Here is a 22,862-nt window from a genome sequence, read left to right as displayed (position 1 = left end):
ATTATTTTTCATCATGTTGCATCAAAAGCAAATGTTCCAATGTCAATCAGACACAGGCTGTCCCTCTATGCCACTATGGTCTGTCACAAAAGTGATAACTCTACACAACCCCACTTATTCAATACAAACATTCACACTAACAGGCATGGTGGTGCTGCAAGTTTAACATCATGTGTTCATCGCTCATGGATAGGCCTATAAAATGGTTTAAGTCTACTTTGTAGTAGTAAAAAAGTTAAACGAAAAGACCAAGCCTTACATGGCTGATTAATATGAGAGAGAAAGTATCATAAGGAGCCTTTGTAGCCTGTAGTAGTGTAGGGGCAGTGCAGTTCAGAGGGACCGCGGTCATGGAGGAGGGAGGGGGACAGGGGGAGAGGGGGCGCCTCAGAAAGAGGGCTGGTGAAGAGGCAGAGGGGACTGTCGCGCGGAGCTCGAGAAGCAGACATCAACAGAACAGAGACGCACCGACCTGCATCACATCAGCCCGGTGTCCTCTGTCCTCGTGCAGACAGCCGCTTCTGAAGAGCGAACATCTGCCCCTCAGCGCGCTCTCGGACCGGACCAGCTGCGCGAAACACGCGTCTGCGCGGTTTCTGTGAGGCGTCCTGAAAGAAGTTCAGAGAAAGTTGGAACCAGCGGGGACCGACGCGCTTTCATTACTACACAGTAAGTACCGTCAAATTCCGTGGGCGAACTCGAATTGTAGAATATTATACTTCCAAGGACTGAAATATTTTTGGAATTAGGCCTACTTTAACTTGTGGGGAACACGTGGCTCGAGCAAAAGTGTGAAGAACTTAACGGCATGTGAAAGTAGTTGAACATGCTTAAACATAAAACAAAACAAGATAACTTTATCACCTCACAGCAAAGATTCACATCTAGCCTACTGTGTTAATGCACAACAGCAGGAATGAGTGCATGCAATAAAATAAACCAGATAAAACGATCTAGGTTATGGGATAAATATAAATTAAAATGGGCAAATAAAAACAGGAGGTTCTATATAAATTATCTACTACTGCTGTGAGTTTAAGTTTATTGCTCTGCTTGTAATAAATCCCTTGTTACGTTTGTGTGGCTAAATTGTGTTTAACATCCTTGTGGCCGCTGCAAAGTATTCTGTGCTGTTGAGTGTAGACTGATCAGTTACACGTTATATTTCTTGCTAATCGTCACAAAAGTTAGAGAAATGTGCGTCTCTGGCGCTTCTCACATTCTTCGGTTCATGGACTTTGTTGGAAAATAAATAAATAAATAAATAAACTAAATTAAACGTAGCCCTACAGAAATGCACTTTGTATGTTTTATTATTTGCTCCTCTCTCAAGAGCAAAATGTCGAAATTTAGTGGCAATTTAGAAATGTTAAATAATTATAATTTAAAACACAAATTTGAATATTGAAGGCCGTTTAATAGGATAATAATACTTAAAGTCTTATTCAAATTAATTAATCATTATTATATGGATAAAAAGAGCTTTTTATTATTATAATTGTATTTGTAGTTTTTCTTTTTATAAAGAGTAAAACTAAAAGGCACATTATAAATCACATTATATTAATGTGTAATGTACACCTTCTAGAACATTATTCTTCATTGCTGCATGTGTGTCTACAGAGCCATTATCAGGAGGTGAATGGACCTCCACCAGCCCTTTAAGATGGACAGCCCCTCTTACCTGCCTGCTCCTCTGGCCTCTCCAGCTCTCATGGTCCTGGCCTCCACCGCTGAGGCTGGCCGTGACGCCTCTGTGCCCTGCCAGGCACCCAGGCCTTTTGGTGTGCCCACCTCTGTGGAGAAGGACCTGCACCTGCCTTTTCCTTCTGCCTCATACACTTTCACATCGATGTACCAGCGCCAAGGCCCCCTGTCAGGTACCTTTACCCCCAGAGACTTCCCCGCCTCACTGCTCCACCTGCACCCACAATTTAGTGCCCCAAACCTGGACTGCTCCCCTCTGGGTATGCTCAGCCACAGCAGTGTTGGAGCATTTAGACCGTTCTCATCTCCCCCAGAGGACAGAGAGCCAGGGAGCTATCAGTCAGCATTCACCCCTGCGAAGAGGCTCAAGAGCTGCTTCCCGGATGTGGAGGGAAAGGAGTTTGACTTTGGCTCTTCTGGGACCTCCCACAAAACAGTAGAAGACTCCGGGAGGAAGTTGTTTTCTATGTCGGGCCTGTTGTCTGATGGAGAAACTTCCTCGAGCCCAGAGGAGCGCAAAGAGCACAGTGAGTACAATACAGACTCCTCACATAATCTCATGATTTTATTTAGACCTATTTTGCATGATTAATTATGACAGTCAAGTGTGTTCTCTTTAGTGTGTTTTAGAAATGTAATTGTATTCTATTTCTGTCTATAGAAATGTTCTATCTATATTGTATTCTATCTATATCTATATGTCAGAGATTTTTACAAATAAAAACAACCTTTTTAGACTCATGAGGAAACCTTTCCCATGTGCACTTTGGTTGTTAACATGTAGTCAGGCAAAGTGTTTACAGCGGCTGCCTGTGCCCAACTTTGACACCACTAAATTGAACAGTGTCACTCATTCAGCTCAGTGATCATTAGCCACATATGACCATTAGGCCTATTGGAAGTCACCGCTCCCGCGGCAGGGAAACACAAATACATGGGTGCGTATGGAGAGTTGACATAGGCGGAGTGAGAGTTGGAACGAATGACACCCTGTCAGAGATAACGAGGTGGCAGAGATAGAGCAAGGGATGGAGGAGGATAGAGAAAAATAAAGACAGAAAAAGAGAGGGAGATGCAATGATGCGCCACAGCCCAAGCTCCCAACGACAACCCTCAGCTCAATATGGCCGCCCACACCAGCCGTCTGATTTGTTGACAAATGAGTGGGAGAGGTGTCAGTCAGCGTGTAGCGCAGAGAGACGCTTCTCATTACTCCAGGGGATAATTGCCCAACGACGCGGGGGCACAACACACTCGCCTTAGAGGCAAGCGTGAGGGAGAGAGGAAGCAGGGACTCAGCCAGGCAATGCTAGGCATGATGGGAAATCAAACCCCCTCAGCGGCGGTCGCCAAGGGGAGCGCCTGACAGATGAAAGGGACCAGAGGAAGATGGAGAGAGAGCACCCAAAGGCGCGGCAGATCAGAGTGGGACACCATAGAAAATAATGACAATGGGCCAAGTGAAAGCAGGCGGGAGATGCACTGATACACGCACTCATACATATCACCTAAAGCAAACTTTCATCCTACACATAAAGGACGGCTGCAGGGACGAGCCGTCTTAAGAAAAGTTTGGGTTGTGAGCCAAGTGTGTGTTTCTTCTCTATGCAGATGTGTGTGGCGTTGGAGAAACTTGGTGATTTTGTTGGTGGCGGAGGCTGAGTGACAGGGCCAGGGAGGCGGAGTGGCAGGGAGGAATCTCAATATGGAATTTTAATAAGGAGGAGATGCAGGCGCTGCTGGTGTGAGAGGTGTGTCTGTCTGACAATGTTTGGTCTGTGCAGAGTGCGCCCCTCACCTCCGTCCTGATTTTGGGAATCTCATTTGAGGTGTATGACAAGGACAAAAGATGAGCTGCATTAGAACATGCACGGCAAAAACTCTTGTCCCTAAAAAATGGATCGCATAGGAAGCTGCTTTTCCAGCTTTATCCAATTAGATTGGAGCTCAAGAAAACTAAGAGCTTTAATGCAATTGAGCTGCAGCACTTTTCTAAGTCTGACATGCACTTGTTCCTCTTGACTGGGCAACAGACAGTCACTTCAGGACCAAAGTCTTAAGTGTTAAGCCTGAAATCTCCCTGTGTCTGCCGGTCTTTAGTATTGCCTTGCATTCTGCTGTGGTATCAGACAACACAAATGTAGGAGAAGTGACTAAAAATAAATAATAAATAATAAAAATATTTCACATTTTAACCTAAGAAATTTCACTGTATCAGTGGTTAAGCCTGGTTTGTTACTTTTGTTAACCAGGTGCAGGCCGTGTTCATTTTGTGGTGATTTCTTCAGACTTGCCTCAGTTTTATCAGAAGCCCAGAGACACGGTGTGCTCTGACAGCTGTTCAAACAGCTATGCTCCCTTTCAAAGGGCAGATGTCTTTACTGGAGCGAGTCATGCTTATTTTCCTCAGGGAGATGCTTTCCACTGCAGGCCAAAGCTGCTCTCGAACAGGTCTTCACCAGAAAAGTTTAAAAACTAGAGAGGCAATGTGGTGAAACAGAAAATTCTAAATTCTAATGTAGATAGTTAAGCATCATATTATGACAGTGATAGAAGAAGGCCAAGGGGATAATTGTGATCATCATTTTTATTAGCGTATGCCCAATCGATGTGTGCCATATACAATAGCTGATTATACTGATTTGATAAAGGTGTGTTTTGGTGCAGCTGTCCGCTCTTCTTATTGAGTGAAGCTTCCTGTGGAAAGACACAGTGTTTACATCCCACTGGCAGACCACAGGAGATCAATGAGACCACTCGATGCTCATGCATACGCATATAGTGTCTGCTGTTGGCTGTTATTCCCATGGTGTGTGTACTCCCTGTCAAGCATGTCCACTCAATGCCCTGATAGTCACACACACCATATGCCCTCGCCCTGTCTGATGTCCCTCTGGTTTAGATAATGGCACTATAAAGTCAAGTGTCACGCACAAAATTCACCACAGAAATTGTACTGATGTGGTTTTTGTATGTAGACATTACTTTTGTGATGATACAAATTATGTGTGTTTTCTGGCCCTAAAACATTTTTTGTAAATACATTTTTACTTGCAGTTTGTAAACTTTTTCATATTTGTCTCACCCTTTTTTATAATTTTCCTGGAAGTTTTACCCTAGACAATCTTGTGTCTTACATAGCAGCGCTCACTGGCCACACTGGTTGTGCTGTGGCTGATCTCAAACTGTGCAGGAGGCATCATTACATTATTAAAGGTGGTAGTGTTTGATGTAAAAGCAGTGCACGGTTGACTTTTCCCCCTCCTGTTGTGACTCTAGTTTGTTCTCCTAATGTTCTCTATGTAAAAAAGGCTTTCATCTTGGCAGGAGGGGAAGCTCCTCTCCACTGTATCCTCTCTCTTCACTATAAAGAAGCAGCGCTGAGGTTTTGTCCTTGTGTTGACTGTGTGGACTTGTTTTAATGCGTGATGTGTGTGGGCAGAGAGTGTCAGGCAGCGGACCACACGGCGCGTGAGAATCAGACATAGTTCCTATAAGTCTACCTTTTACAGTAGCAGAGGCAAATATATAGTATTTGTGAGGGGACTTTTTGAGGTGACCATGAGCACCTGTTAGACGCAATGTCCTGCAATAATTTGAAGCATAACGTGTCTTATGTCTGGCACATCTGTCATCACTGCATGTGCTGCTTCTGTGCGCCGCGAGTCGGACAGAGAGAAAAGAGAGGGTTTATAATGAGTATAGGGCTTCATGGTCAATGAAACAACTGCTATTCTGTAACACTCTAGAATAACTCACACTTTAAATGATTAGTTATAGCTGTGTTGGCAGGTGATCATTTTATACTAGTTTGGATCTGGTTTCCATCTATACCGATAAGATTCATGGGCATAATATCTGTTGAGGTATACTGGTCTGCAGTCCCTTTGTAATGAACAAACTATACTTTATTTTTATTTAATGAGGCTAAAAGATAAAATAAATAAATAAATAAATTGTCTGAAGCTTAGGTTAGGAGTACATTCAAAATTAAACCAACTATACTTTTAGTTACTTAATCAACTGAAAATTGTATTTATTTTAACATAAAAAATTCCATAGTAAATACATGGAAATTAATAATTACAGTTACAACATTTTTATTACAAACAAAAATGATTGCCAGTATTTACTATTTATGATTAATAGTGGTGACTTTTCCATTGGCCATGTTTTCCTCTTCCCATCGGCTCCTCTCTCTCTGCGCACCTGATCAACCTGCATCTTGACTGCTTCTGATCTCACATCAAAGAGTCCCTCAGTGTGGCTGTAGGCGAGGGCTATTGCTGCTGTAGATTGGATCGCATGTTCACGCACACACACAAGCACACACATCCTCGATTCTGTCCCCTGAGCTTCACAAATCAGTCAGGCAGATCGCGAGGGCAGGGAGGCCAAACTGTGGGTTAAATGTATGCCACAGAGGAGCAGCAGACAGAGACTATATGACCACACAATCCGATGTTCAAGTACAGTCTTTCTAAGGGAGTTTTCATTGTGCAAATAACCATCTAATTATCATGTATCTAAGCATTTTTAGTAGGCCTGTCATTAGGGAAGTATTAAAAAAAAATCTAGAATATTTTCTCATATTAATCACATTTTTAAAAATGTTAAATATCTTTCAGTATTAATTTCCTATACAAACATTACACATCAGTGTAATTTATTTATTGTGATTAGATATAACCGAATCGCAGCTTTGTTTAAAACTGATGATTTATTGCATTGCCCTAGTTGATTTGTATCATTTGTCTACAAATACATTTTTATCTGTGTTGGCAAATACCAAGCCTTTCCCTTAGTAATGAAATTAAGTTATATTTTCAGATTTAGAAAAAAGTTTCAATATCAGATATTTTTATTCAGCAGTATCCCGGCAGTATAAATATTACACATACAAGCAAGTCACCACCTTGAGTTTACTTGTATATTTTCCATTCAGACCATGCATTATATAGAGATGCCTGCTTCATGGTCAGACAGTCTATAGCGAGAAAACTCACTTATGTTAACAGTTGCTCAGACATATACAAATATTCATATTGCTCCATTGCTATAGTGTTTTGTAGTGTCACAGACAGGCCTCATTACCGCATGTCACTCGTGCTCTTGTTGTAGTCTGCCAGCTGTGGAGGAGACTGACGAGAGCACATGTACTTTACGTCAAAGTTAGACCAGGCGAGACACATTTATAAACACTGTCAATCACTTTCTATATCATTAAATGTACATATTTTTTTATTTCTACAGAGGTGAACAAGTCAGACAGAGTTGGGGTTGCCAGTTGTTAAATCTAAAGAAAGTGATTATAGTTATATGCCCTTATTGATTTAAACAATTCTAACATGCGCAAAACTGTTACTGGAGTCATCTTACGCTAAAGGTCGAAGTTTGTCAAGATTGACCTTTCACCCCGCCACAAAGGAGTGTCAATGTTCCCCCCAATTCTCTGGAGAGAATAGGCCTAGGGCTGGGTCATAAATCACAAGCCTTATAATTGGTAGGAAAACAGCAGTCCAGCAGTATATAACCTTTTACGTGTCGTCTCAACTCTTTATTATGGTGCTAATGAGTGGCCGCCGATCAGGGTGAGAGTGGAGAGGAAAGGGGGGAAGGCCAGAGTTCACCTCAGTAAAATATGGGCTACTGGGAACTTATACACTACAGGTTTTTTACATAGACTCCAGGGCAAAGCCAGAGCAATGGGACAGCTGTGCACAGGAAGCTTGCACTAAAGGATATGCGCATATGCAAACATGCCTACCTATCTGCATATGCACGCTCAGAGGCAGCAGGCTCAGCAGTATCCATTACAGACTAGCATTAGTATGGAGATTGTGCTAATTGTCCCCATAGACCACACAGGCAGAGCTCGGCAGGCCTGCTGTGAGAGCACCAGAGTTGGCCCTCTACTTACGCATCCCATTGTCTCGGCCATGACCCTATTAGTGCAATTACAAATCAATCACTAAATGATTATGGGACCAAGGCCAGAAATTGTCTCAGTGTAAATGATGCTCTGATGAAAATTTAAGTGTGAAAAGTAACTATTGCAACCTTATACCATCATTAAAGCGCTATGTAACTTTTCTAGCAGAGAAACCGTGACCTGCCTGCCTTTATGGAGATATATATATATATATATATATATATATATATATATATATATATATATATATATATATATATATATATATATATATATATATATATACATACACATATATACACATTTATACATATATATACATATGGGACATGGGATATATATATATATATATATATATAAAATACTGTGCAATATGTGTAAAATGTTTTTACAGGGAAATATAGTAAATATATTGTCAGTGTGAGGATGGTCCTGGATGGATTGAAACTCGAAATTTCACCAATATTTCACCCCCTCAGGGGTGTGATCTGTACCTCGGGCTCTGTCCTGTATTGTGCCCTGTTTGCTGACCGTAGAGGAGACGGCTGGATCGACACAGGCTGTGCTCACCCAGGATACACCCTGTAAACCTTTTTCAACCACGTACAGTTAAACACATACAAATAAACTTTGAGTGATTTCAGTCTTCTCCGGTGGTTTGTTTAATGACTTTTATTGTTGTATGCTGTTGGCCTAACTAGCATTTAGTCAAATGTTGCCATGAGTTACCACACAAGTATTTAGGGCCCTTGAAAGAAAGCAAAACAACTTTATTTATCTCAGTTGTTTATTGATGCATTCTTTTTTCATTCCAATGTCAAGTCAGCACCTCACATTAATCCTAAACTGTTTTGTTCCCTAAGTAGTAACTTCAAGTGTCCCGCAGTCAGAGTTAAGAGATAAGCTCATCTATATCTTTACACCAGATAAAGAAACCTTTCATTTGATCTCATCGAGGCAGACACAATAACATCCTATAGGAAGCACAGGTGCAGCCGGGGGGCCAGGTGCTTGCTGGTTTCGAGACAGTAACAGATGTTATCTGTAACATTGAGGTGGAGGGCTTCTCTTATGATGAGGCTATAGGAGCTGTGAATGACACTGTGACTGTCAGTGAACAATAGGGGCTTTTACCAAATGCAGTGATTATGTTTGGTTTGAAGTAGATGCGGGTTGGTCCATCTTTGAGTTTCTTCACCAGGAACTCACCTGCTTCATGCTGTGGGGATAAGGGACAGGTGTGAAGCCAGGCCAGGTGCATGTTTTTCACTCATGTTTCTGATGTATATATAAAAGTAAAGTGTGTGGCATTTTGGGTTGAACAGTAAAGGGGAATTTGTTTAAATATATTGATCAAACACACTTTTTAATAGAATTTAGTCAAATAAAAATTAGGGATGCACCGATCTGATGCTGGACTTGGATATTGGTGCCCATAGTGAAAAAAATGCTGGATTGAATATCAGCTTCCAAATATCATTTCACTTTATATCCGGGATACATATACATGTATGCAATAAGGCCATTTATCATACGTGGGCCAGAAAGTGTCATAATATTTGAAGTTTTATTTTTACAAGGTTGTTTTGTAGTTACTTGAGAGATAATTAACAGCTAAATAACATATATGGATCAGTGCGGTATTATTTAATTTTCGTTTTAGGAAATATATGCTGTTTTCAGTTTCTGCACTGATCCAGCAGATACTTAAAGCCTTAGTGTCAGAATCGGTATTGGAACTGAATAAGCTGGATCGTGCCTCAGAATTTCAATTAAAATTCAAATCATTGCACCTCCTTATGTGACTCAACAACTGATAACATTACCCTCTCTAAGATATCCTTTAATGGCCTTCATGTGCCTTTTATATTAACACGTACTATCAGTCAGTATTCTCTGTAGTCATAGTATTTATTACTACAAGACTATGTGAGGAAACACTTCAGATTTCAGATGCTATAAAGCCTTCTCCTATGTGCTGCAAACAAACTGTATTTACTGTTTTGTGAGTAATTGTAGCTCAGTGTCAATCTGGAGCGTAGATATAATTAAACTCTTTTCTGACTGGCTTCCACTCCCTGTTTGTCCTGCAGCATACAAAGTTGAGTACAACACAGTGATCTCTCATTTTCTCCTTATTAAGCACTAATTGAGAGAAGAGGAGAGGAGAAAATGAAAGGGGAGTGCGGAGTCGACTGGGGTTATAATGTGTATTAATCAGTGAAGCAGGTAATAGTCATCTCAGTGTTTACAGCCAATCTAATTAGCCGTTAATGAGTAACTGTAATCTGTTGATGTCTTCATATTTTATCTTTTGCAGTGAAATATAGATTGTAATTACTGTTCATTCACACATGCTTAAGACTTCATACAATAAATGAGCAATAAACGCAGTCTATAAAACAGATTCAACATCTGAGGATGCATACAATTGATAGACTCTCAATGCAAATCTGTGTCTAACGTTGGAAATATTAATTTATCAGTTTTAACTGATAGAAAATGACATACATTTAGTCCACAGCTGTCAGAGATGTCAGGTCTGGGACAGATCCTGTGTTGACGGTGGGGCAATGAGTGACAGTCCACTGCTGTCCACTGTCAGCTGATTGACAGTGCTCCACACAACACACTAAACACTTTCAACATTGAGCCACTTTCATGCACAAAGCAGTAAACAACATCACAGCTTCAGTCATTAAACAGAATAATTGTGACTAGAATATTAAAACAATTGTTATCAAGTTTTTATTGCTATCATTAGGCCCGTCACAATAACAAATTTTGAAGCACAATATATTGCTACAGCGATATGCTGCGATAAACGAAAATATTGAAACTACTTTTTGCCATTGACAAAGCAAGAAAATCCTGGTAAACCAGTTCTAAATTTTAAACCATTTCATTCAAACCAAATAAACTGCAACATATAAATAGCAGAATGAACCAATGTCCCCACTTTTACAAGAAAATGGACACATGATAATATTGTGCCCCAAAATATATTGTTCCTGTTTTTATATATTGAAAGGTAAGTTGATATAGTAATTATCATGACAAGCCTAACTATTGCTGTTTGAACTGATGCTAAAAACACCAAAGGACAAGGGTATTAATAATTAATTAATTAATTAAAATGTCAATTTATGTACCTGATTAAAAATGTATTTAAAAATATTTCTTTTGACTAGTCAACTAATTGAAAATAAATAATTGCTGACCAGTCATAAACGTAATATAATACCGTATGTCCATTATCACACCAAAGAAAACCAAAGAAACAAAACTCAAATCACAGCCTAAAGGAGGAAGATGATTGGTTGAGAATCTAGAGATGTTTAGATTTGCAAGAGAGCAAATTTTAAAAAAGACCGTTACTAGTTAGAGCCCTTGTTAGTCCACTCTTTTGTAGTAACGGTCAAGGACAGTGGTAACTTTCTGACTTCCTTGTGCTCCCCGATCAGTGTGATCTGTAAGCCACTATCAAAGATCACTGAGTCATGCATCTTAATGAGGTGGGCATTGATTGGCTGAAGCAGAGCACAGGAGGGTTCGATCTTTGCCCCCCGGTCCGGAGAAGGGAGATGTGGCCAGAGAAGCACTGTTCTACTGCTCTCTCCATCAATGAGATGATTGGACACATACATGCTGGATCACGCCTGCCCCTGATGGAACAATTGTGCTGTCTAATGGGGTGTGGATGAGCGGGGCAGGAGCGACTTGAGTTGGAGCAGAGGTATGGGGGGTATGTGCTCTGATTGACCTGTGTCACAGAGGTTATGTTCATTGATCTCTGGCCAGAATAAAGGGCTTTAGCCTGCGGCGCTTTACAATGAGTCTATTTGGGCTTTTGAATTCCTGTCCAGTCCCAGCAGGAGCAGTTTGATCATGTGACCCCCCCCAACATACTCCAGCTGGTTCTGTTGGCAGCTTCATGTAATGCACACAGCAGTACTGAGGCTAAAGGCCAATCAATGTTCTCCAGCAGGTTGATACAGATCTTATTAGTCAATGAATGATCATTAGCAGTCTAACGAGCCATCGATCTCTGCAGAGGCCAAAGGTTGCGGTGCTTGTGGTGAGTGTCTTTAATACATTAAATACAATTGATCACAGGGCTCTATGAGAAAGAGGCTAGGACTGGAGTGGACTTGAGACATTTGAGGTCAGGCTGGAAGAGGAAGTTCCTCCATCAACAGTGTTGCTAACAGTGAAAACTGTGCCCCCAGCACACTGGTTACTGCTGTATAGCAATTCTGCAATTAATAAAAAGCAGAGATGTTGAGCACCTATGTAAAGGAACTGTTTCAAAGGCTACAGCAGACTTTGAAAGCCGCGGAAATGACCACGCTTATAGCAGATGTGTTACTACAGGGCCTATTATGTTGCTCATTAAATACCCAACCTCTCAATAGACCATTATTTCCCCAATAAAAGACAAACGGCAGCCTGCATAGTTTCCCCTGGCCCCTGCCTCTCTCTCTACCTCACAGACGCAAACCCCCTGACTAATATCCTGCATGTGATGTAGTTAAATAGGAAGCAGGCCGCGGGACAGGGTGGGTACAGGTGTGGCAGGAGCCAGTGTATTTTATAGCTCAGCTTCTTATGTGAAAGCGTGCCAAGGACCTGCCGACAGAACACAGCAGTGCAGCACCGGCTGCCAAGTGTTAGCACTGCTCCTTCTGCCTCTCTCATACCCACCACTTAGCCTATGTCTATTTTATGTATTATAGAGATGTCTTTGATGTACACACACTATTGTTAGATGATTGGGATAAGGCAGTTTGAGTGAGTTGTCACAGGACTACACAGACCCATGAAAACAGATAGACATATAACAAGGTTCAGTGACGTTTTGCTGTGTCTCTGTCATTCAAAGCCTGCTGCCTTCCACATGTCAGTCAAAATTACAGGCTGGCTTTAGGTTTGTCACTGGGGGACATTCGTCACCATGTCTGCCCTGTAGATCTGCTTTTCATGCCCCACCATAATGTCAGCGGGTGACACCGGGGCTGATGTGATGTGGCATTCACTAAAGGTCACGTTAGGCATCTCGGCCTGCTCCGCCTCAGCTGCACTGGCAGCCGTCATATGGCGCTGGCATCGGCCATTACCCCAGCCCTCAGGGACGAACTGCTTTTGTCTGCATCACTGTGATCTCTCTGTTTCAGCATAGAGTAAAGAACCCCACACTGCAAGGTTCAAGGAAGACAATGCCTAATCTGAGTTTTTAGATCTGAGACTTTTAGATGAGACAAACTTCTCTTTTGTTCTGTGAACTCCTGGTATATAAAATATTTGTCCTACAGGTTAGGTGACAGTGCTCATGTAGAACAACTCACCAATATAGTAGAAAGGAAAAGCTTATAGATAATTGGAGATAATCTGGGATTCGTAAATAAATTTGCTAAGGTTTCTAAGTGTTAGGAGAGGCAATTGGATTTGGACAAAGGCCTGTCAGAAAGAGGCGGCCCTGCGCTGGTGGCACTTAAAGAGTGAAAAGAGAAAAAGAGATGGGCTGGTCCCTCTCAGCATAAGTCACTCGGAGCGCACCAGTGGATGGGCTTGTTGCCGTAGTGAGGGCAGCATTAACAAGGCCCTCAGGCAGCTTTTACAGCCCCCTGTTGTGAGTGAGGACCCCCCAGGCGAAACACCACCAGGCTGACTCATGCTTTTTTTTCTGTGGGCGGCCATGATGGAGATGTGTAAACCAGCAACTGTCTCTTATAAGTGGACACCTGTCCACAAAGTTAAATATGTCCCCCAATAATTTAGCCTGTACTTTATGTGAGGGGCAGGAGGAAGGAGGACAGTAGTGTCAAAAAGTGGACCAATAAAACATCTGAAAATCAAATCCCATTGCTCTTATCGCGGCGCCATTCGCAGGCGTTATCTGTGCAGGTAATGTGGTTATAAATTCAATTTCTCCTTGGAGATTTCATTGTTTACCAATGCCTGTATGTTCCGGGTGACGAGGTGCAGAAATCTGTGGTGCGCTCGATTTGTGTCGGGAAAAGTCATTTAGGCGCAGGCGAGAGATGCAAAAAAGGTGAGAGTGGATCGGCGAGAGCTGTCAGTCTCACAAGGACACCTGACTCTGCTTTCTATTTTCCACCACATGTTTTATTTAGAGGCCATTTTGTCCTATTTGGTTCCTCATTATTGGGGCTCATAGCTCAACTGATGTCAGGGGACGCGGTGGACAGCCTATCCAGTCATGCCGCTGATGATTTGGAGGTAAGTGTTTGTCCACTGTTCAGATAATAGGATCCTCCAGGAAGTAAAGTCCACCAGGCACTGAGGGTCAGACAGTGTCAAAAACCATAAAGCGTGCATGATTTACTGCTTCCAAAAAGTTTAATTTTCATAAGCAGGCCTATCATTTGTTTTGTCATGATGTGCGCAAATGCAAAATTAGATGCATTTGGCCCATAAGCTCTTTCCATGTGATTGATAGCTTTCAGCAGTAAATCCCCTCATCTACTATACTAGGTAAAATCTTGATATAGTGGAGCTCCGTGGGCGCCACTTGGCTGCTTATGGCTGTAATCCATCAGTGGGACCCAATGGACTGAATCCCCTCCTGGGTAATGTTCCTATTGACAGCTCATGGTGTTCTGAGCAGACAGCAGGGGGCACTGTCCTGTTTGTGTTTTTAATAATATCCAGTAATAGTACCACTGGTCCCAAAGTATGACTGACAGGAGACAGGGCCACATTACTCACCAACTCACTCAGATTTTTTTAGAATGTGTGACATCTGTATAATACATTCACATTTAGGGATCCACAATTATGTTAAAATGTATCTGACTAATATTACAAATGTAAACAGATTTTACATATGTGTTTGAAAAGTAGGATTTGTTTAAGTGTGCACACTCTACACAACCTCGGGAGAGTTACCATTTCAGAGAAGACTGAAATATCTAACCAATGAACAGAATTGAGCATTTCAAGTACATGTTTGTGAAGATCTTAACTAGAAGCGCAGATAGAGGCATGCACATCCGATAAAAGTTGGATCTGTGTGCTGGATCCAAAGGCAAAAATTATAGAAAAGAAAAAAAAGATCCTCATCGCAGTACTTTGGAGCTCCCAGCTTTTAAATAATTTTAACAGCGCCACAATGTGACATTCCAGGGGCAAGAAGAAAGAGGTCTTAACCCCGAAATGTCACATTGGGGTGCTGTTAAATTAATAAAAAAATTAGAAGCTCCAAGATTTTATATATATATATATATATATATATATATATATATATATATATATATATATATATATATATATATATATACAAATTCCTACTCTTGCTGTTCTTTGTAGGTAAAGTGAAGGTGCTGTATGACACACAGACCCCTGTGTGCCCAGTTTGTCAGTGTGTTTTGAGACCAGGGGAGCTGCAGGAGCATATGGAGCAAGAACTGTCCAAAATCGCCCAGCTACAAATCAGGTAGGTACTCGTGATATACGTAATACATTTTCACATAAGGAGATGAATTCCTGTAGCATTTTTGCACGGTGAAAAATACCTTTTTTTTTTTTTTTTTTTTAAATAAACAATTAGCAACGGAAGTATTATACTCCTTCAAACTTTTTCTCAGTTTCCTTTCATAGTTTTGTCCCTAAATTTTCCGCTCCATTAGCTTCACTGTGACGATGAATGCTGCCTGTCGGAATTGGCTTACCTCAGGTGGTCTGTGTTTGTCACTGCTTTGCTTGTCTGTTGTTTACACACGGTGTCATTGTGTGCAACATATTTCATAGAGCCTTCTCAGGCCTCCAGGGGACACGTCAAACACGGATCATAATGTTCCTTTAATGTGTGCTCTGAGCTCCACTCTCTCTTCCTCTCACATGCAAACGTCCTACCTGCTGCTTAGACACAAGAAGGATTCGTCCAATAAAGACATTACACTCCAAATCTGCTTAAGCACCGCTCCGTGGACAGTAATGGTTTCAAATTGGACTTGGCCGGAGGGGGTTTTGTGTAGTGTGAGAAAAATTACTTTGATGAGGTTATATCTCTAGACAACAATAGAAGACACTGTTAATATTTTTAAATATTGTTTGCTCAAAAGGCATCTATACATTCTATATAGTAAATATAGTTTTCTATATTTTTTGCAGTAACACTCCAACACATGACCTGCTGCTCAGAACACCAAAGGTAAAAACAGTGTTAAAGCCCCAATTGCTGTAAATACATTAAGTCAGTATTTAAACTTAAATTTCACTTTGTTTCAGACTCTGGGTCTCCACATAAAACGTGAAGGCAGCTCGCCCACCTCTCCTCTACGACTGGCTGACGATGTTCACTCAGATCGCTATCAGGTAAAATGAATAGCTTTTTATAAATATTGTTTCAAGTAAAACATGTTCAAGTTAAATTATAAATACCAATTGTAAATAAATCTAAAATTTAAAAAGAAATGCATCACATTTGGTATTTCACAATTTAACTTTTTTACTTTTTTAGATAAACTTGTCCAATTTATGGTGAAAAAACATTGTCACATTGTGTTGTTATATTTTTTAAATTCATGAGTCACTCAGCTCAGAACGATTGTTTGTTTGTTTGTTGCAGACTTTTCTTCGTGTGCGGGCAAACAGACACACCCGACTCAATGGTACGTAAAGGCTTGAACACAAATCCACTTTTTATATTGTGTTGACTCAGTGTTTGTGGTTACAAAAGACTCATCAACCCCACATTTTAAAGCATTTTATAAAGCCCTGATTTTAAACCCTGTAGAGGTATAACGTGCATGCTTGTCTCCTGCTGTGGACCTTGTTGTGCAGTTTTTGGTGCTGATGCAGCAGTTTTTTTGGTCCACCCTCTTTCCCCAGTCCCTCAGTGCCACCTCCTCTGTCCCACACAGTCTTCACTGGCCTAGCGCCCACACGAGCAGAGGAGCTATTAACCTCTCAACTTTGACCTCTTGATATGTTAACAGTCGATGACCTCTGCTGGTGCAGGTGCTACGTCAAATCTGCCCCAATGCGCCCTCACAGCGCAGGAGCCCACCTAGACTGCACACAAGCTGGTAAGGCCCAGACCTGCACCCATGAAATATTCATCCAATAACTTTTTATACCATTTTATACCTTTACTAAATGGACATTTCAACATAATTATGGGAGACCTCAGTACTAAGGCAAAAATCTGTCAATGAAAACATGATACAAGTGAACAGAATACAATGTAATATAAATAAAATAAAATATTGTGATTTTTTTCAAACTCTTAAGTTTTCTGATAGAGCTGTGACCACGTCTCCTTGACTCTGGGCTGTTGGGCTGTTAGTTTTATTGGTCAGCATAATGAGCGCCTAAATACATGTCAGTGAGAAGAAAGGTCCGGCCTCTTCTGTTAATTAATCAACCTTTCCCACCCACCCCTGTTCTTCCCTTCTCTCTCTGCCTCTCTGTCTTCTCTTTCTCTCTCTCTTTTGCCATCTCTCCCCTTCTTCTTGATGAGGTCTTCTTCATCTGTGACCATCTCTTTAACCCTCATTATGTTCAGTGGCACAGCGGTGCTCAGGTCATGGCCACTGCCTCTCGGTGTGTCCCCCTCAAGAGCCACTGTCAAATCAGTGGAATTAGAAAGCTCTAAAAGTTAATGTCCCCTTGTGCAATCTGCAGTGGGTCAGCTCATAGTGGGAGAGTTCTGCTGTGTTAACTTTTATATCAAAATCACAGGGAAGAGAGGGGGTAGGACTAAGCTAATAAAGTACTGAAGATAATATAAACATTAAACACCCTATATGCATCTGGAATCTGCTACTCACTGTTTCTTGGGTAAAAAGAAACTAAATAAATTATTAAAATGTTTTCTTTCTTTTTGTTGTTAGGCTTCCTATTGTCTGGTGGTTTACAAATTGATTTAGCAGCTATACACTGACTTGTGTCCATTTATATCTACATAATATACATTCGTCAAATATTTTATTATTTTATGCATTACAAGAACATTTCATCTCTTTAAAAAAAGCAGTAACAAGGAAGGTTTGAGAATTGTATTATAGAATGATATTATATGCAATACAGGACAGAATGATTTTGGAAAGGTGTTCATTTAGATTTTGACTGTAATAAGCATTACAGTTGATTGAAATTTACTGATAGTACTGTCCATAAATATTATGTAACTTGATCCCTGTGTGCTGCTGCCAGGTCGCTCCTGAAAATGTTTTAACCAAGTTAAATGAAGAATTACAGGAAATAATAAACTGCAATTAGATTTTGAGATTTATGTTTTAATAGTTGTATTCTGTGCATAGTGCACATTTTAAATGCTTCCAAGAGCATTAATACTGGGCTAAACAAATACAAGCATTTCAGAACATATTTGTGGAGGTCTAGACTTCAGGATGAGCTGATTTTTTAAAATACATTTTACATTTACGTACATTTTTACAGGGGGAATCATGTCACTTAAAGAACTGTAGTCATCAACTGTGACCATTGAAACTATGATTTAGTTTCCATTGCTGTAAATCTAGAACAGTAATATAATATAATATACTTTTACATAAATGCAATCTTACAAAGCTTGTAAGAAATAATTCTAACCATTTTTCCTATGTTATGTCTGCCCCCAGTCAGGATAGGGAAGCTGAAGAGGCGGAAAGAAGATGGACAGGTAGTTTTTCTTGATGTTTTGATGTTCACTGATATTTATATGTAGCATTTTGTTTTATGGACTTTTACAATGGATCATGATCAGGTACCACTGCTGTGACTGCCTTTGATCATGTGGCATTAGGATCACTGTCAGGCCAATGTGTATCCATGTGAACATGCCAGTATAAATCATAACTCAGAAACATGGAGGTTAGGCCAGACAGACATATTGAACCTGAAATCTGATGTTGTGTTTTAGGAGGTGCCTGTGGAGCTCATGTCTCCAGAGGAGGAGTGGGCGGAGCGCAGGAGGGTCCACATGGCATCTGTTGTGGGAGGATTCAAAGGTACAGTTATATGTGACGCTACCCACTGAAGAGCTGTAATTGTGAGTGAGAGGCTCTTGGAAATGCACTGAACCTTTCAGCACGGATTTTTCAGTGCACTGCTTCCAAGTGAGAGTAATGCTTAAACAGATTCATTATGAAAATAATTTAATATTTTTAGATTTCTGCTTCAGCTGGTCTGAGGAGAGTAAAATATATTAATCCAATCTAATAAAAAAAACAAAAACAAAAAAAAACTAGTCGGTTTTCTATAGATGATTTCTCACTGCTTATCACCCATGTGGAAAGTCCTATCACCTTGGTATTAAATGTTTTTACTTAATACAATATAATAGTCAGTTAATCTACAACCTACAATTTTTCCTCATTTACAATCTTACAAACATACAGTTTTGTACTTTGTAGGAGTTCAAAGAAAATATGTGTTATTTTGCAAATTTCATGAATAAAATGATAAAATCTCCCCTTTGTGCCTTGTTAGGTTCGGTGTTAGTGAGTACATCAACAAAAGACTGTCGAGACAGTGATGCCGACCTGGATGTGGACGGAGATGACACTCTTGAATATGGCAGAGCACAGTATCCTTCCTAACATGTAAATTAAGATGAAAAATATTAATATTTGTCTTCTAATAAAAAATATTTTCATTTTATACATTAGACTTAGATATTAATTGTCCCAAAGCAGATTTCCTTAATGTTTCTTTTAGATACACTGAGACAGATGTAATTCCATGTTCAGGGGAAAGTTCAAAAGAAATAACCTCAACAAAGTAAGATATTCAGTATTAAATCTCAAATTTAAGTCTTATTTATTATTTACTATTGATATTTTCATTTTCAGTAGTGGCATGGCGGCCGATTCCCGGCTGAATCAGGACTTCCCACAATGGTCAAATGAGGGTAAGACCGCTGGAGCTACTCATGCTCTCAGTAACACTGAGTCAATATTAAGTATATGCTGAATTATGTCTCTAAAATTTTAAACTGGTCTAAACAGGAAGCCCATCCACCAGCAGTGGAGACAAAGCAGATGGCAGCTCTGGATCTCCCCCTAAAACCTGCAAAAACAGTGAACTTGAAACGTAAGTAAACCCCCTCTCAACATATACAGCAACTCTCATGATAATAGACCAACATGCATTTGAATTATGCTGTTAAACATGCTGTTTAAAAAATAAATTAGTTTGACTTAAAGACCTAAAAGGTTCCGTTTACATATATTATTCATTATAATTCAAAATAAGATCACATATATAAACATAAAAGATACTTCATTATTTTAAAAAGAAAAAAACAACACAAATTTAATTTAATTTTTTCAGTGTTACCATCCCCCTCTGTAAAATCTTTAGCTCCTTGTTGTTGTCATAGCAGTTATTTTTTGGTGTTTGTATTTCTCTATGCGGGTCTGACATGGCCCCCACCCACCCCCAAGTGTATGATAAACGAGACAGCCAATGCAGCCAATGTAATTGCTGCTAAATTTCATGCTCAGTGTCCATGTTGCCCTGCGAATAATTTAATGTCTTGGATTTATAAATGACTGTTATGTGGCCTCCCTCACACCCCTCTGTCTGTCCCACACATGTGTAGGATCACAGCAGACTCCTCACTGATGACGCTGGACGCACTTAAGGCTCGGATACGAGAACTGGAGAAGCAGCTGTCAAAAGGAGACAGATTCAAGTGCTTAATTTGCATGGTGAGAATCGCACTTATCTTAACAGGACAGTCACAAACTACTCCATTTTAAACCTTGTGTTAGAATTAGACGTTAGTTAGTATTGCAGCAAAACCGTAGGCTGTTTATTTAAAGCGCATATGACTTAATTTGGTAGGATTATAACTATTGTGAATATAATATATAATATAAGTTTTACACCAATCAAGTAGCTATTTGAGAGTTGAAATATGTTGAAAATTACAGGAAGTAGAGAGTTCTAAAACACACTGACGACATTGCATTAGGGAGAATTCTATCCAAAAGTTAGGCACAATTGACATGCAAGAAACCATTTTTTTCTGATACTTTAAACATGATTTCAACTAAATAAATGTATTTTCTAATATTTGTATTTGTCAGATAATCATTTCTGTGTAGGTTAGAGGAGTTTTACTGGGTAACAGTTGTTTATCTCCCTAGTGTGATGTCAGGATTTTCAAACAGGAAGTCAGATTTTAAACCTAAAAATTGGCCAAACTGGGAAAACGAATATAGTGGTCTTAGTCTAACCTGTCATAGGCACTTTAACTAACTTCGCCAGTGGGGCAGCAGTGGCTCTAGTGGAGCTAGTTCGGCCACATTGCCTAGTATACTTTATGAATGTGAGTCAGTCTACCCCAGGGCAGCTGTGGCTACAGTACTAACTTACCACTAACTTACCACTACAGAGTGTGAAGTGAATACATAATGCAGTGTAAAGCACTCTGGGTGGCTTCTTGTTATTATTAAGGAGTTTTGCTGTAAATTTTTCCTCATCTAGAAAAACTTTATGTCTGACTTGGTTATGTTGTGAATGTGACTTCCTGTGGCCCTCTAGTGGCTCCCTTGTGTATTACACTGATACGTCTTTTTGTGTGGTCAGGATACATACACCACTCCACTCACTTCCATCCAGTGCTGGCACGTTCACTGTGAGGAGTGCTGGCTCAGAACATTGGTAAGAGAAAAACAATAAATATATAATAAATAATAAAAAAGGAGATGTGAGCTAATTTTAAAATCTGCAATGTATGTTTTAGGGAGCTAAGAAGTTGTGTCCTCAGTGCAACACCATCACCTCTCCAGGAGACCTAAGGAGAGTGTACCCGTGATGCAGACCCAATCAGCTAATCAGGAGAAAGGGGGCGTGGCCTCGTGGGCAGCTGGTCTGTCTTTGACCATCACCCTTCAGTCCATTCCACACAAACCTATGTGATCTAATACTATGTACAGTTTCAATGTCAAAGCAACACAAGCAAGAAGAACTCAGGCAAACTTATGCTTTGGGACAATAATTAATAATTTTGTAACTATTTTGTGCGTTTTATCTGAAGAGATTTGCTGCAAAGCACATGTACATATTTTGTGTTTCGAGTGATGTGTGATACTGGTCTTTCCCTCAGTCACTGATGTTTAAGCTATCTGTAGTTTGACAGTAACATTATCAGGCTGTTTCATCATTGATTTTTTTTTTTTTTTTTTTTTTTGTAAAGTACGAGTAATTCTAATTTTATCAATGTCACTAAAATAAAGTGTCTGAAATGGGAAATCATATCTAATTCTGTTTTGTGTAGTCCACTTTGTTTTGTTTTGTAAGCATGACAAGTTAATTAAAAACATTTAAAAGAAGATATTACAATAGATTTTTTTATAATTTGTTTTCCTTTACACTTAAAACTCAGTCCCAACTTGAAGATACACAATGTAACTTCTCTTATGGAAGGTCCACCACCTGCCTGTCTCCATGGAGATGTTATTGCATTGCCTGAAATGTTGCACAGCATGGCACTAAGCATTCATCTTGAACAGGTTTAATATTCAGCTGTGTTTTTATTGCTAAACAACACCTTGAAAAACAAGCATGCATTCTTAGCGGGCTCCCCTGTCCACAGATCGGACCTGTTTCTTGGCCTGGTTGTGTCCTCTTTGTCAGTTGCCTGTCTCCATGAAACCCTCCTAAACCTATACATGCACAGAGATTACCTTGTGTGACCTCAAAGGCATGACCAAAGCAAGGGTGCATGCTCAAACCTCATTGGTCGGTGAGTTGACGTAAGGAGGGATAATTTGGATTGACAGTGATCTTCCTTTAGAGTGGCACACAAACACAAACAACACACTTCAGTAACAGGACTGACCCAAGACTCATCTGATACTCACTGATAGAAGAGAGGAGGTAAGGACCTACTTTTTCATTCAGTGATGGTCACGATGTCAAATATTATGGATATCCATAAGGCTAAAATGTATATAACTGCAAAAATATTGTGTTATTAATACTGTGCTAAACTAATACAAGAATCATACTTAATTTCAGAACATATTTGTAGCAGTCTAGACTTCCAAGATTAGCAGATTGGAACAATGCAAAGTTTTATTGGTAAAACTGCACTGCACGTACATGTGTAAATGCAATTCAGCAAAAAAAAACAATGGATGTATTTTGAAACAAAAAAATACAATGCCCAAATAAATTCCAAGTTAAATGCTTTATCCACTGAGCCACAGGATTCTTTTGCAAACTACTGAAATGACCACTGTAC

General features: G+C 40.0%; 1 protein-coding gene across 1 annotated transcript; it reads left to right on the top strand.

The window, feature by feature from the left end:
- The first annotated feature begins 1,642 nt into the window (after positions 1-1,642).
- On the top strand, positions 1,643-21,961 carry rnf220b (ring finger protein 220b). The gene is made up of 16 exons (XM_055164686.1): positions 1,643-2,234; positions 14,969-15,095; positions 15,773-15,812; positions 15,890-15,976; positions 16,230-16,272; positions 16,600-16,689; positions 18,247-18,287; positions 18,528-18,615; positions 18,789-18,791; positions 19,097-19,193; positions 19,325-19,387; positions 19,459-19,517; positions 19,615-19,699; positions 20,211-20,319; positions 21,203-21,277; positions 21,360-21,961. Exons 1-16 carry the CDS (start codon positions 1,643-1,645, stop codon positions 21,429-21,431), a joined length of 1,671 nt encoding a protein of 556 aa, XP_055020661.1. The 3' UTR covers positions 21,432-21,961.
- The last annotated feature ends 901 nt before the right edge of the window (positions 21,962-22,862 follow it).

This window comes from Boleophthalmus pectinirostris, unplaced genomic scaffold (assembly GCF_026225935.1).
Source record: "Boleophthalmus pectinirostris isolate CB_2022bp ecotype Guang Dong unplaced genomic scaffold, ASM2622593v1 HiC_scaffold_7, whole genome shotgun sequence".
Lineage (NCBI taxonomy): Eukaryota > Metazoa > Chordata > Actinopteri > Gobiiformes > Gobiidae > Boleophthalmus > Boleophthalmus pectinirostris.
Note: the sequence above shows the minus strand (reverse complement) of the source record. Positions and strands in the feature narration are given on the sequence as shown.

Excerpts from the sequence above, each read along its gene's own strand:
- rnf220b (XM_055164686.1), top strand. The coding sequence starts at position 1,643 with ATGGACCTCCACCAGCCCTTTAAGATGGACAGCCCCTCTTACCTGCCT. Across the intron at positions 15,813-15,889 it reads TGCTGCTCAGAACACCAAAG|ACTCTGGGTCTCCACATAAA; the intron begins GTAAAAACAGTG and ends ACTTTGTTTCAG. Across the intron at positions 19,518-19,614 it reads CCCACAATGGTCAAATGAGG|GAAGCCCATCCACCAGCAGT; the intron begins GTAAGACCGCTG and ends TGGTCTAAACAG.